The sequence below is a fragment of the Notolepis coatsorum genome (assembly GCF_963971535.1).
Source record: "Notolepis coatsorum genome assembly, chromosome: 10".
NCBI lineage: Eukaryota > Metazoa > Chordata > Actinopteri > Aulopiformes > Paralepididae > Notolepis > Notolepis coatsorum.
The window spans coordinates 120,629,805-120,645,398 of NC_140174.1; the positions used below are offsets into that span (position 1 = coordinate 120,629,805).

General features: G+C 44.3%; 1 protein-coding gene across 1 annotated transcript in view; it reads left to right on the forward strand.

Annotated features, from left to right (window-relative positions):
- dock8 (dedicator of cytokinesis 8) overlaps positions 1–15,594 on the forward strand; it is a 334,288-nt gene that overhangs the window by 300,996 nt on the left and 17,698 nt on the right. Inside the window, 2 exon segments of the mRNA XM_084323164.1 lie at positions 1,102–1,124; positions 1,127–1,209. Coding sequence (XP_084179290.1) covers positions 1,102–1,124; positions 1,127–1,209 — 106 coding nt within the window.

Genomic DNA, 15,594 nt, shown 5'->3' on the forward strand with positions numbered 1-15,594 from the left:
CATCCTGGCCCTCGCAGCAGCGTCAGGCTTTCAGCGAGCGAGTCTCTCGCTTCCACCTCCGCTGAGAGGAAGCCATTGTTCATACCTCCCTTCCTCACTCTCTCTCTCTCTCTCTCTCTCTCTCTCTCTCTCTCTCTCTCTCTCTCTCTCTCTCTCTCTGACACTCCCTCTTCCTCTTTCAACCTCCTTTCTCTCTGTGTTCTCTCACCCTCTCTTTCTGTCTCTCTCTCCCTCTCTCTCCCTCCCTCTCTTCCTGCCTCTCTCTCTTCCTCCCTCTCTCTCTCTCTCTGACACGCCCTCTTCCTCTTTCAACCTCCTGTTCTCTTCCCCCCTCTTTTTTCTGTCTCTCTCTCCCTCTCTTCCTCCCTCCCTCTCTCTCTCCCCCCCTATCTCTCTCTGCCTCTCTCTCCCCCCTCTCTCTTTCTCCTCTCTCTCTGCCTCTCTCTTTCTCTCTGTGTTCTCTCCCCCTGCTCTTCTATCTCTCTCTCTCCCTCCCTCCTCTCTCTGCCTCTCCCTCTCTCTCTCTCTGACACGCCCTCTATCTCTTTCAACCTAATTTCTATCTGTGTTCTTGCCCCATTCTCTCTCTCTCTCTGCCTCCCTCTCCCCCCCTCTCTCTCTCTCGCTCCTCTCTCTCCCCCCCCTCTCTCTCTCTCTCTCTCTCTCTCTCTCTCTGCCTCTCTATCCCCCCCTCTCCCCCCTCTCTCTCTCTCTCTCTCTCTCTCTCTGCCTCTCTCTCCCCCCCTCTTCTCTCTCGCTCTCTTCTCTCCCTCTCTCACTCTCTCTCCCCCCCCTATCCCCCCCTCTCTCTCTCTCTCTCTCTCTCTCTCTCTCGCTCTCTCTCTCCCCCCCCCCTCTCTCTCTCTCTCTCTCCCTCCCCTCTCTCTCTCCCCCCCCTCTCTCTCTCTCTCGCTCTCCCCCATCTATCTCTCTCCCCCCCTCTCTCTCTCTCTCTCTCCCCCCCTCTCTCTCCCCCCCCCCTCTCTCTCCCCCCCTCTCTCTCCCCCCCCCCTCTCTCTCCCCCCCTCTCTCTCCCCCCCCCCCCCCCCCCCCCACTCTCTCTCTCTCTCTCTCTCTCTCTCTCTCTCTCTCTCTCTCCAGGCCCGTTGGAGGTGGCCCAGGTCTCTTCCTGAATGAGATCCCTGCAGACCCTAAGCTCTTCCGTCACCATAACAAGCTGCGTCTGTGCTTCAAAGAGTTCATAATGAGGTGAGAGCTGCACACCAGTACACACCAGTACACACACACACACCAGTACACACCAGTACACACACACACCAGTACACACCAGTACACACCAGTACACACCAGTACACACACACACACCAGTACACACCAGTACACACCAGTACACACCAGTACACACCCAGTACACACACACACACCAGTACACACCAGTACACACACACACACCAGTACACACCAGTACACACCAGTACACACCAGTACACACACACACACCAGTACACAACCAGTACACACCAGTACACACCAGTACACACAAAAACACACCAGTACACACAAAAAACACACCAGTACACACCAGTACACACAAAAAACACACCAGTACACACAAAAACACACCAGTACACACCAGTACACACACAAAAACACACCAGTACACACAAAAACACACCAGTACACACCAGTACACACAAAAACACACCAGTACACACAAAAACACACCAGTACACACCAGTACACACAAAAACACACCAGTACACACCAGTACACACAAAAACACACCAGTACACACAAAAACACACCAGTACACACCAGTACACACAAAAACACACCAGTACACACCAGTACACACAAAAACACACCAGTACACACAAAAACACACCAGTACACACCAGTACACACAAAAACACACCAGTACACACCAGTACACACAAAAACACACCAGTACACACAAAAACACACCAGTACACACAAAAACACACCAGTACACACCAGTACACACAAAAACACACCAGTACACACCAGTACACACAAAAACACACCAGTACACACAAAAACACACCAGCACACACAAAAACACACCAGTACACACAAAAACACACCAGTACACACCAGTACACACAAAAACACACCAGTACACACAAAAACACACCAGTACACACCAGTACACACAAAAACACACCAGTACACACAAAGACACACCAGTACACACAAAAACACACCAGCACACACAAAAACACACCAGTACACACAAAAACACACCAGTACACACAAAAACACACCAGCACACACAAAAACACACCAGCACACACAAAAACACACCAGTACACACAAAAACACACCAGTACACACAAAAACACACCAGTACACACACAAACACACCAGTACACACAAAAACACACCAGTACACACCAAAACATACCAGAGTTTTTTGGCAGCTAGCAGCTTTATCCTGCCTTTGAGTGTTCCGAGTGTTTTCCTTTCAATCAATCAATCAGATTTATTTATAAAGCACATTTAAACATGACACGTTATGTACAGAGGGTAGATACATAGATACATATAGACAACAATCACATCTCATTTATACAGGAGGACACACAAGCAAACAGGGCATGAGTCAGTGTACATCTGGAAATGCTAATAGGTAGAAGTGGGTTTTGAGCCTAGATTTGAAGGGGGCAAGCCTAATGGAGGTGGGGATGCTCTTCCACAGTTCAGGGGCTGCGACAGCAAAGGCACGGCCCCCCCTGAGGTTAAGGTTAGACCTCCGGACTGTCAGGAGCCTCTGATCGGCTGACCTGAGGGACCTGGTGTTGGAATAGGGGGATAGGAGGTCTGAGATGTAGGAGGGGGGCTGATCATTAACACATTGGTTGCCAGCAGGGGTGCGCAATTTATCGCTTGAGTGCCAGCGCTTTAGTCAATGAGGACAAGCACATTTGCGAACACATAAACTATATCTTAAATTATGTGTCTAACAGTGGAGGTTTCTCTATGACAACACGTGAAACACAAATTCACTCATAATTCATAATTATTATTAATTTACATATATATATATATTTTTTTATTATTATTATTATAATTTTTTATTAGAAATGTTTTCATCTGTAAAAAAAATCCAGTGAATAATAGCCAATCAAAATAGGCTATTAACGTAACCTAAGCATGGTCTGTGCATTTAAACTCTTGCCATTGATTGGGGGATTGAATGATTGACAGCCTTGCAATCCAATACACGGAGGTTGAATGATTGACAACCTTCAAATCCAATCAGATTGCTGCATTGCACAGTCAAAACGGGTCCAGCTGCAGTTCCGTAGGTTAGGTTCAGCTGGGGCCAATCTCAAGTTTCTCAAGTTTCTTTATTAGTTGTCATACAGAAGTACAGAATACTTTTATACAAAATGTAACAGAAAGAAGCATTTTGTATAAAAGTATTCTGTACTTCTGTATGACAACTAATAAAGAAACTTGAGAAACTTGAGATTGGCCCCAGCTAAACCTAACCTACGGAACTGCAGCTGGACTGTTTTGACTGTGTGCAGCATTGAAAGAGCAAGGATAGTTTAGTAAGCTGTACAGCTGTAACACAGTAGGCTAAATTAAACTTTGCGCCAACATTAGGACCGAAGTATAAACCAGCAACTGAGCAACATGAAGAAGTGGATTTATGCATCTGGATCAGAAAAAAAGTTGTGGATGAAAAAGTCAGTACAGTGTTTGTAAAAGCTTGTATGCTAACAGTAGCTAGCCAATTTGTTAGCCTTTTAGCTTAGCCTACATAATAATATAATAATAATGCAGGACCTGTTGCAGAGGTCTTTATTCGGCATCACAATGATGATCACCAAGCTAACTTACTGTACACAGTAGGGCTGGGCAATTAATCGAAACAGAATTGCGATATCAATTCATAGACCTATGCAATCTCATTTCTAAGTTATGACGATTTTTATTTTATTAAAAAAAAAGTTATATATATATTTATTTTTTTATTTTTATTTTTTTAGTTTTTAAATAATTTTATCTGGGTTGAACATGATTTGTGGAACTCCCTCTGGTGTTGTGGTTGTGGTATTCACTGACCTTTGGGAAGTATTTCGACATGCACATGGGTATCTTAGTGGTGTAGTGTATCTTGTAGACCAGGCCCATTGCAAGTTGCTGTACTCTGTCGTCTACTCTAAGCCATCCTACGTTGTCAAAGTGGGCAGGGGTGAGGTGGGTTTTAGGAGTAAGGTCAAGCAGTAGTCTGACCAGTTTGTTTTGTGATGTTTGTAATCTTGTTTTTAGTGCCTTTGAGGTGCTTTGGTACCATGAGGTGCAAGCATAGTCGTAGTACCCTTGAATGAGTGCTCCTGTTAGAGTCTTCAAGGTATTCTTGTTTACCAGAGAGGAGATCCGGTACAGGAATCTAGTTCGTTGGTTGACTTAGTTTTATTACATTGGATCCCATTTTGTCACAGGAAAGATTTGCCTCTATAGGATGGAACCCAGGTAGGTAATTTCATCTTTCCTTTTAAGATAAGATAAGATATTCCTTTATTGATCCCCTTGGGGAAATTCAGGCATCATAGCAGCATGGGGGAAGGGGGGGGGGGGTACAGGTAGTGAAAACAACACAAGCAGTGTAAACAAATAGGTCAATATAATTTACTATCTAACTAACTGAAATATATTTTCACAGTATTCACAGTGTCACATAAGGTGCAGTATGCATAAGGTAGTGTTATAATTTACTATCTAACTAACTGAAATATACATTATTCATTATTCACAGTATCACAGTATCCACATAAGGTGCAGTATGCATAAGGTAGTGTTATTGTCCTACTTGGGTTCCTATTAGTTCTAGGTCGATGTCTGGCAGCAGTCCCTGCCCACTGTTGTGGAGCCTGATGGCCACTGGTATGAAGGACTGTCCGAGGCGGTTAGTTGAGTGTCGGGGGGGTATGAGTCTGTGGCTTCCTTGTCACCTTCACCTAATATGTTTTGATCTGGTCAGGTGCGCTGTCACCTAATATGTTTTGATCTGATCAGGTGCGCTGTCACCTAATATGTTTTGATCTGGTCAGGTGCGCTGTCACCTAATATGATTTCATCTGGTCAGGTGCGCTGTCACCTAATATGATTTCATCTGGTCAGGTGCGCTGTCACCTAATATGTTTTCATCTGTCACCTAATGTTAATATGTTTTCATCTGTGTCCACTGACCACTGACACACAGTGGGGGATGTTTTAAAAATATAATTTAATATATAATATAATATAATAATTTGTGCTTCACCTACAAATTTGGTCAGCAGCCTCCACTGGTGTCTAATACACCCGTCGCTTATCAATGACTTGCTTGCAGTCAACATGTACGAAACGGATAGTTTTTTCATCAGTACATTTCCGTTTTATACCGTTTTGAATACGAGTATAGTTTTGAAGATTTCTAGTGATTCCAGAAAAATTCGTGAAAATAGCTCTTTAGTGGAATACACAAAACACATTGTCATTGGCGGTTAGGTGGCCGAGCGGAGATTGCGTTCGTCACCAACCCCGGAGCTGTGAGCTGGATTCGCCTGTTCGAATCCAGCTCACAGCTCCGGGGTTGTCACCAGCTTGGCTGGCCGTTCACACTAATACAATTGGCTGTATTAGAGGGTGGGAGAAGCTGGCGGGGTGGGTCCGGGTCGTTGTAAACAGCGACTCCTACAGTTCGGTCGGGGCGCCTGCTAAGCGAGGATAGGACCTGAGGGGGATAGTGTGATCCTCCCACACGCTACGCCCTCTCAATGAGAATCCGCGCTGCCAGGTGAAAAGAAGCTGTGATTGGCTGGACGTGTGTCGGAGGAAGCACGTGGTAGCCTCCACTCTCCCAGATGATCTGACTGTGGGGGGTAAGTGCGCAGCGACCAGGAAGGGACTGGGAATTGGCATACGACTAACATTGGGATGGGAGAAAATCGGAGGAAACTATTTATGAATAGTTTTCAAATAAACGCTAGATTATCGATAGTATATGTGTACTTATGCACGCTAGAGAAGCGGGCGGAAAAATCGATTATCCATGACCTAACGTCATACACGCACACACATACACACACACACACACATTGTGAAATCCCTCAGTGGATGCAATAGTCTCAGGTTACATGGCTCAGAAGTCAAATGTGGAGCCCGGAGTTTTTTTTTCTCATGCATTTTCATTGACTCCATTCCAATGGGTGCAATACCATCTGAGAGACGATAGGAGGCGGTATTTGCCCTTTTCGAGCTCAGAGCCAGTCCCAATGATAACGTGAGGCTGGATGGATGAAAAATGAATGGATATCGCTAATAAAAGAAATAACGATTAAATAACGAGATTTCTCATCATTGGCACTCAACGCTTGGCGGCCAAGGCACCCAATGTGTTAAGTGCTTTAAAAACGAACAGGAGAACATTACATGTATTCTGTTGCGTACTGGAAGCCAATGAAGGGAGGCAAGGACAGGGGTGATGTGGTCTCTCTTACGGGTTCCAGTCAACAGTCTGGCAGCGGCGTTTTACTAGCTGTAGGCGGGACAGGGAGGACTGGTTGATGCCTATATATTAGGGATGCACCGAATGGGAAATTCTTGGCCGAAACCGATACCGAAAATAGAAAACAGTTGGCCGAAAGCCGAAAGGCCGAAAATGATTCATAGAATAGAATTTTTTTTTACCAATGTTGTGGAACATTATGATTATGGAAAAATATATGATTATGGCAAAACTTAACTTAAATAATAAATAATCACTATTATGGGTCCATAAAACATTTATTCAGCACTTCTGAATGCATACAGTACATTAATTCCATATTTTCTCTGGCTGCGCAGCGGACATCTGTGCTCTACTGAGCGCACCTTTCTAGTCCCCAGCTGAATGTGCTCACTTGACTCGGCACAGTAGACGCGCGACAGACAGACAGCGTCAATGTGAGAAACACAATCCCCCCCCCCCCTCTCGCTCTGAATAATATGCATATTAGATCACTCAGTGATTAACCGCGACGGGCATATAGTAAATAAGGATATAAAGGCATGTTAAAGACGCATTTATTGGACGCGTTGCGCACAGAGTTTACATAGAAACAGCGCAACTCCCGACAGCGCGACATCATCACAACAACACGCGTTAGGTTACAGGTTGTTTCTGTTTCGGTGACATATTTTCGGTGAAAAAACTCTTTCGGCCGAAAGGCCATTTTCGGCCAAAAGTTTTCGGCCACCGAAATTTCGGTGCATCCCTACTATATATAGAGAGAGTTGCAGTAGTCTAATCTAGATGAGATGAAAGCGTGGATAACTCTCTGAAGGTCTGCAGGGGAGAGAATGGCTTTGAGCTTAGCAATGGTGCGTAATTGGAAAAAACATGCCTTCACCACTGAGTTCACTTATCTGTCAAACTTAAATTGGGGATAAAAAATGACACCTAGGTTCTTGACATAGGGCTTGACCAGGGAGGACAGGTTGCCAAGACTGTTGATAAGGGTGGTGACAGCGTCTGGGGGGCCGAAGAGGATTATTTCACATTTCACATTCACATTTGTTTTCATGGAGTTGTAAAATGTTTTGTGCCATCCAACATTTAATGTCATCGAGGCAGGACATGAGACTGTTGAGTAAAGACTGGTTGTTGTTGGGTTTCAGAGAGACATAAAGCTGTGTGTCGTCAGCATAACAACTTGGCCTGTGTTCGCTCGGATGGCAAACCCAAAGGGGCGACCAAGTTTTGGCCCTGCCCCTAATGGATATGGTGGTAGCCATCGAGAGGAAGGACACTCATCCGTCACGTTCAATCTGTTTGGGGCTTTGAACACACTACATCATCTCTCTGAACACTAGGGATGGGTACCGAATTAGGTACTTTTAAAGGTACCTACCGAATCACGTCGGTACTACGGAGTACCGATTCACGTGAGATCCGTCGGTGCCAGATTTCGGTACTGTAAAATATATTTTTATTATAAAAAAAATATTTTTTTACGTCAACGTTCACAAGCACAATATACGCTTACCTAGGATTTGACTTGATTCAACAACAAAGCAGTCGGGGCAATGGCAAGCCGAAAACGGTCGAAAGTGTGGTTATTTGAAGTTTAGATTTCTTTTTTCACAACTGAGGTAGGTAGATTACATTTTTAGAGACTAAAGTACAGAAAAAAGGTACCGTTGGGTACCGGTATCGATTCACAGGTACCGGCAGTGATGTACTTGAACGCGTTCAATGAACGATCGTTCATGAACGCGTTCGTATTTTGGGCGAACGTGAACTGAACGTACTGATTATCCGCTAAATGAACGTTATTGAGAACGCTTTCATTATCAGCGCTGTATCATTCTCAGCACTCTATTATAACGGCGTTCAAAGGTGTGCCAGATTTCATATGCATTTCAGCCGAAAACCCAGTTAAAACACACCGTAAACAGGCTACAAAAGTATGCAGAAAACCACCCGATTTGGCAACGCCAAAGCCTGTCACCCCCTGGCTACGTCATCAGACTCATCACAACAAACAGACCAGACCGGAACAGCGGAATCTGCGAGCAGAAGCCGAGCAGCAGGTCGAGAGCAGCACTCGCTCAGAGTCAGACCCTACCTCTACGACGTCGACGTATGAGCATTTAAAAGAGTTTAACGTTAAAGTCAGTACTGACTCAGACGGAAAGAATGTTTGTCTGTAAACTTTGTCCACCCGGTTTGAAGAAGCAAGTCCGCACATCGACAACGTCGACAGCAAACCTTAAAGTTTAAACGGCACATTGAGAATAAGCAAACGTCCTGTTTTTGTTTTCATAATAAAGACAATTCAAGCAAAGTTTTTCCTCATGTTTTTGAAAATATACTGTAGATATGAAAGCTGCAGCTGCTATTAGTGTGGACTGAATGGGCGACAGCAAAGCGTTATGGAAATGCATTGATTGATTGGAAACTTTATTAACAGATTGCAGAATGGGTACAGTACAGTACAGCTCAATACACACAATTGTTAAGAGGATGCAGACCAGAGAAAGACTTTCGTCTTGTTTACATCAGGGTCCCCCATTTTCAATTCATCAGGACATATATGACAAATGAAAAATGCAAATGCATTCCGATTCCGATTGCTGTCTGTGGTTCAATAATTTTTACAAATAATAGCTCGCAGCCAGCAACGTATTGAAAAAATAACTATAAAAATAAAATAAAAAAATAACTATAAATTAGTTCTTTTTTGAAACCATGAACTTTAGTTAACATTTTTGAATGATGAACTATGAACTGAACTAGTTCATTTAAAAAATTGTGAACTGTGAACTGAACTAGTTCATGTAGAAAGTGAACTTTCCCAACACTGGGTACCGGTACCGTATCGGTTCAAATGTGAACGGTACCCATCCCTACTGAACACGCTACAACCTCTCTCTGAACACGCTACATCGTCTCTCTGAACACGCTACATTGTCTCTCTGAACACGCTACATTGTCTCTCTGAACACGCTACATCGTCTCTCTGAACGAGGCCCTCGCTGCACACGCCTGCGTGATGGAACATTGACTTGGTGTCTCTAGGTGTAAATCTGAACTCCATCTCTCGGCGGAGAACAATAGCGCTCCCCGCCCAGTTTCTTCTCGGCCGCAAGGGTACGGAATGTGTCCCCGCTCATTGGGACTCACGGCCTCTTTAATGTCGCTTGTCCCGCTGGGACTCTGCTATTAATGAGGGGGATTTAAACGTGGCACTCTCTCTTCTCTCCCTGCGGTTGACAGTAACAAAGAGATATACTGGCGACAGCTGTTTGCGCTCAAGCATTGCGTGTGTGGAAGAGATCACACCCTGCTAAACCGAGCGTGTGATTTGATGGACGTGGTAATAAACCAGTAAGGTTTGTGACCACGGACAACCCCCCCCTCACGGGCCCCCCCCGGGGGGTGCGATCCAGTGAACGGGATGTGGAATGCCCACCCGGAGCTTGTCTCACATCAGTGTTAATTTAGACAACGAAGATGATGACTCAATGTGGTCGTCAGCGAAGCTTTTTCCCCTGACGACGACGAGACAAGCCGTTAATGTAGATCATGTGACACTAACGTGACTAAATAATTAATGCAATGTTGTTGACTGCAAACAACAAATCTTGCAGAAATCTCTCTTCATTTTAAGATGAGACAAAATAATTATAACTTTTAGAATAATTCGCGCTCGTCACCAACGCAAGACACCGGGTTCGCCTCCGGTTGTCGGCGTTGCCTCCGGCTTGGGCCGGCCGTCATACTAACTCATTGGCAGAGTTAGCGGGTGGAAGTCGATGGGTGGTAATCTGGACGTTGTGGACAGCGACTCCTACAGGTCGGTTGGGGGACGCCTGCACAGCAGAGACAGGAAATGGCGGGGGTAGTGTGAGCCTCCCACACGTTACACCTCGCCAATGAGAGTCCGCGCTGGCAGGTGAAAAGATGTGACAGGCTGCCTCCTCGTGTATCGGAGGGGACACGTGATGCAAGGCTTCTATCCTCCCTACAACCGACCAGTGGGGGGCATATGCGAGCAACGTTCAAGACAGGGGAGGTAGAATTGGCACGAGAGGTAAATTGGGATGGGGAGAAAAATCACAGAAAAAGGAGGAGAAAAGTAGATACAAAAAAACGTTTTGAATAATTCATGTTATTATTAGTGCAGCATTTCCATTTCCTGTGTGCAGCGCAAGCGCTTTGATTAATTTCCTCACTCGTGTTATTTGTTCTTAGCCAGCATTCTAGATAGCAGTAACTGCACACGGCATGGGTTTAATGGAACAATGGCGGGGCAACAGGGTCTCGGTGGTCTTGTATGCAGTGGGCTTGGACTTGGCAGAATGTATTGTTGAAAGTGAAAGACGAGGAGGAGACTAGTTTGAAACGAACTGCTACGTTACTGTTAGCATTAGCAACTAGCTAGCTGTCAAATCATCTCTAATTCATTCTCGCATTCCCTTTACTTCTCACGTTGGACGCTAATGCAGGAAACAATCCCACCGCTGCCACCAATGTAACCGAGGAATAGTCTGCCTATACTTTCAAAACTATAGTAAAATAAAATCACGGGAGAATTGATATCTGATCATCAACATAATGGTTTTCTCTTCCCCTTTCCACAACACAACAACGGACCTGTCACAGGCGCGCGCCCTGCAACGCCACCTAATAAAGTCAGCATCAATAATAACATAGAACACATTAAATAGCTTACATAAGTCTAACCAGCTAGCACTAACATTAGCTTGTTTTTGTTTACAAAAGCTCACGCCAATTTATGAGGCTAACTCGAGTTACTCGAGTAATCGTCTCAGCTCTACTACTACAAACACACCGATTCAGATCCAGATTATTTTATTGTCACAGCTTTTTTAAATGTACATACATTCACTAAAACGTGAAGGGTTGCCACCCGTCCCGTAAAATACGGAATCGTCCCGTAATTGGAAACTAAAAGACGTGTTCCATATTGAACTGATACGGGACGCACTTTGTCCCATATTTTAAGATCGGGAATCGATATGAAAGACAGGGCGATGATGTGCAGCTGTCCTGTCTCTCCGCTGTGTGACTGGGAAGGTGAGAGCTCCGCTGTGTGACTGGGAAGGTGAGAGCTCCGCTGTGTGACTGGGAAGGTGAGAGCTCCACTGTGTGACTGGGAAGGTGAGAGCTCCGCTGTGTGACTGGGAAGGTGAGAGCTCCGCTGTGTGACTGGGAAGGTGAGAGCTCCGCTGTGTGACTGGGAAGGTGAGAGCTCCGCTGTGTGACTGGGAAGGTGAGAGCTCCGCTGTGTGACTGGGAAGGTGAGAGCTCCACTGTGTGACTGGGAAGGTGAGAGCTCCGCTGTGTGACTGGGAAGGTGAGAGCTCCGCTGTGTGACTGGGAAGGTGAGAGCTCCGCTGTGTGACTGGGAAGGTGAGAGCTCCGCTGTGTGACTGGGAAGGTGAGAGCTCCGCTGTGTGACTGGGAAGGTGAGAGCTCCGCTGTGTGACTGGGAAGGTGAGAGCTCCGCTGTGTGACTGGGAAGGTGAGAGCTCCGCTGTGTGACTGGGAAGGTGAGAGCTCCACTGTGTGACTGGGAAGGTGAGAGCTCCGCTGTGTGACTGGGAAGGTGAGAGCTCCGCTGTCCGCAAGTCAGTCAGTGTTGCCAGTATAGTGAGAGAAATGAGTCAGCCGACCTACAAAAACAAGCCAAATTTTGTCCAAAAGTTGCGGAAAATAAACAGACTTGGCAACTCTGGTATGATGGGAGTGTGCGCTCAGAAGCTCACGACCAATGAGAATTAGCGCTTTCACGTTGCTAAGATACGTTCTGTGCCGTTGTGCCAATCTTCTGTCTGTGCGCTGCCTGTCATGGTTGCTGTTTGATGTCTACAGCAGACAATCCACGCGTCCTAAAAAGACAAAACGCCTCCAGAAGTACAGACGTGAGTGGTATTGGTATTAGTATTATGCTCAAGTTGAGGCTATAGTTCAGCCAATTTATTTAAACATTTATAACAATGTTCAATGCAAATAAAGCACTTTAAACTTTAAGTATGATTAAATGCTTTCTTGACTATATAGTAACTGTTCCAAAATGCATAGATTTCTATGTATTTTAGGGGTTTGGGGGGCTAGCTCTTTTTAATATAAATGTCATAGATTGTTTTATTTAGATTTCATAGATTTCTATGCATTTCAGGAGTTTGGGGGGCTGGCTCCCCAAAATAATTAAATAACATAACAAAAAAAAAAAAAAAAAAAAACGTGTTACAAAATCCACCCATTTTCGCCCAAAAAACGCCCCAAAACTCCCCAAAAAATGGTGTCCCTTATTTCTATTTCTGAAAGGTGGCAACCGTACGTGAGATGCTTGTTTTTCCCGGCTCCTCAACCATAGTAGATTTGTAAACATAATACACAACGTATATTCTACACAATACAAACTATACAATACAGGTATATTATGTTTTTTTTACAAGGTACAGTGTAAGTAGCAGCAGTGTGTGTGTAATAAGTGTGTTTGTGTGGTGTGTAAGTCACTTAACACATTCGGGGTCATTTGGATCCGTCTAATCTCACTCTATAAGGCCAGCATATCATAATAAGGTTTCATTGTGCGTGATGCTGTTTGTAGAGCTAAATCTATACTTTATAGTATTGCTATCTGTCCATTCTCATTGTCAATTGACATTATAAACCAGGGGTCTCAAACTCAATTTACCTGGGGGCCGCTGGAGGTAGAGTCTGGGTGAGGCTGGGCCGCATCAAATATTCCACCAAAAAAGGGTTTCAAGTATTCAAAAAAAAGTACAACTGATCCAATCTTCTCAATCCTTAGCAATAACATTTCAGAACATGAACAGTTCTTCAGAACATGAATGGTTCTTCAGAACATAGGCTTCTCAGTGGTGTAAGTGGACTCATCCACAGCTATTTTATTCTATCACAAAACTGTTTAATCAAATCACCAGCCAGTATTTCAGTTATTCTGGTTGCTGTGCGATCTGAGGGGGATTTGCTTTTGTTTGCCTTCAAACATGGTCTCCATCACTCAGTCATACATTATTTTCAAATTGCCACCCTTCACAAGAGCTACTGTTTCTTGGCATATAGTCACATTGGTTTGGTGCTGGGACTCAGGATGAACGCATATTTTTCAGTCCATTCACCTTTGAATTGCAGTCGACTTTTCTTTTACTAACCATCTTTGAAAATGCCATATTTTTCTGCTGGCTGCCTGCTGGCGAAACTAGGCTAGTAGCTACATTTATCTCACAGAGATAAAACTGGGAGCGAGTTTACTGTAGATGCGCTGTCAACTGACTTGGACTGAAAGAGAGAGACGACTTGCATTCCGTGAAGACCCGCCCTACTCCCCTACTCTGCATCTGATTCGCAGACTGTGGGTGAGGGGGGGAAACGCTGACGGGATGCTGAATGTGATTGGACCAGACCCGTACACAGACACAGACACAGACAGTGTGGCAGTGCAGCCGGACATGCAGAGCACTGCTCGCAGTCAGAGGAGATAGCGAGGATGCATTTGCCTTCCACTTTACTTGATATCACTCCGGAATCACGTTTCAACCAAGTCACTAACATAACGTTGCTGTCATGAGCCTGCGCTATGGTAGCCTACAAGTGATAAAATAAATAAAACGTCCAACTCTCGCGCAACGTCTCGGCAAACAGTTGCGCGCGGGCTGCATTAACACTAAACTTTGATGTCAAGTAGGGGGCCGCAAAATATCATCCCTCGGGCCGCAATTGGCCCGCGGGCCGCGAGTTTGAGACCCCTGCTATAAACCGTCCCTTCAAAATGGCTTAAAGGTGACATGCATTATAAATGTCTTTTTTCAGTGTTTAGCATTGTATTATAGTAATAGTAGTTAGTATCAATGGGTCTCATTCTCCAAAAAATTTCAAAGAGTTCTCTTGGAAGACTTATCTTGGAACCGACTGAGACAGAATCTAGGGCTGGGCGATATGGAAAAAAATCATATCGCGATAACGATATGATAATGTTATCATATTTCTCGATATCGATAATTATCGAAATTGTATTAAGTATTAAAAAAAAAAAGTTTAAACAACAGATGTATGTTTATTTTACAGCAATTCTTTGTCATTTTTGGTGTTACATCCCCTCACACTCCAGTTCTCAGGCTGCAGCTGGTTTAAAAGCTAAAGTAAACCGGCTTCTCTGCTGGCTGTGGCTCCAGGGGAGTTGGAACAGTTCTGGCTCTGCTAGTTTATTTTTTATCTTTTGGCGCTTTCTTGGTGGACAAACCACTGCACATGTGCACCGTGACTCGTGACTGGAGTCTAGTTCTGCTAGCACACATAGCCTACTGTGTACAGACGGTTTCAAACTGTATTTTAAATTAGAAAGCAAACAAAATAAATGGACGAGAAAAATAAATCTCAATTTGGTCAGTATTGTCATTTGGACAAGCAAAGCCATTACTTTAAGTTGCAGGCAAGAAAGACATGTCTGTCCACTGTCTCTGGTTTTAAAACTGCCCTGTTGCAGGTCACAAAAAAAAAAAAAAAAACATAAAACAACATAAAAAAGAGAGAAAAAAAATCGATATTTTTTTTATATTCGATATCGATTATTAAAATATATCGCGATATTTATCGTTATCGTTATATTGCCCAGCCCTAACAGAATCAATGACAAGTTCACTCTGAGTCCCGAACGTGCTGGTAATATCCTTTCAGTGCCCACCAGGGGGTGCCGTAATTACCCCCTTGAGTGCCGGCCTTAACAAATTAACTGCCACGGAGTTTGCCCGTCTCATACCACTCTCTGCCACCACTCTAAGCCTATGGAGATGTTTACCTTCTTTGCAGGGCTATAACTTTTTAAATTGTATTGCTAAATTGACATTACTATGGCCCATTCAACATCGATTATCTATCGTTCAGGATGTAGGAACGTTATACTTTTTCATTCATAGATTCATACGAAAATACCGTCTAGAATATAAATATGTTTTTATCGTTTTCTGCAATAATTCCTAGAACGTGAGTTATAGGCATAAACGCATATATAGTTTATCAACTGCCGTTTGTTGCCAATACACGCTATATTAAAAAACATAAACATTATGACTGATCATGCG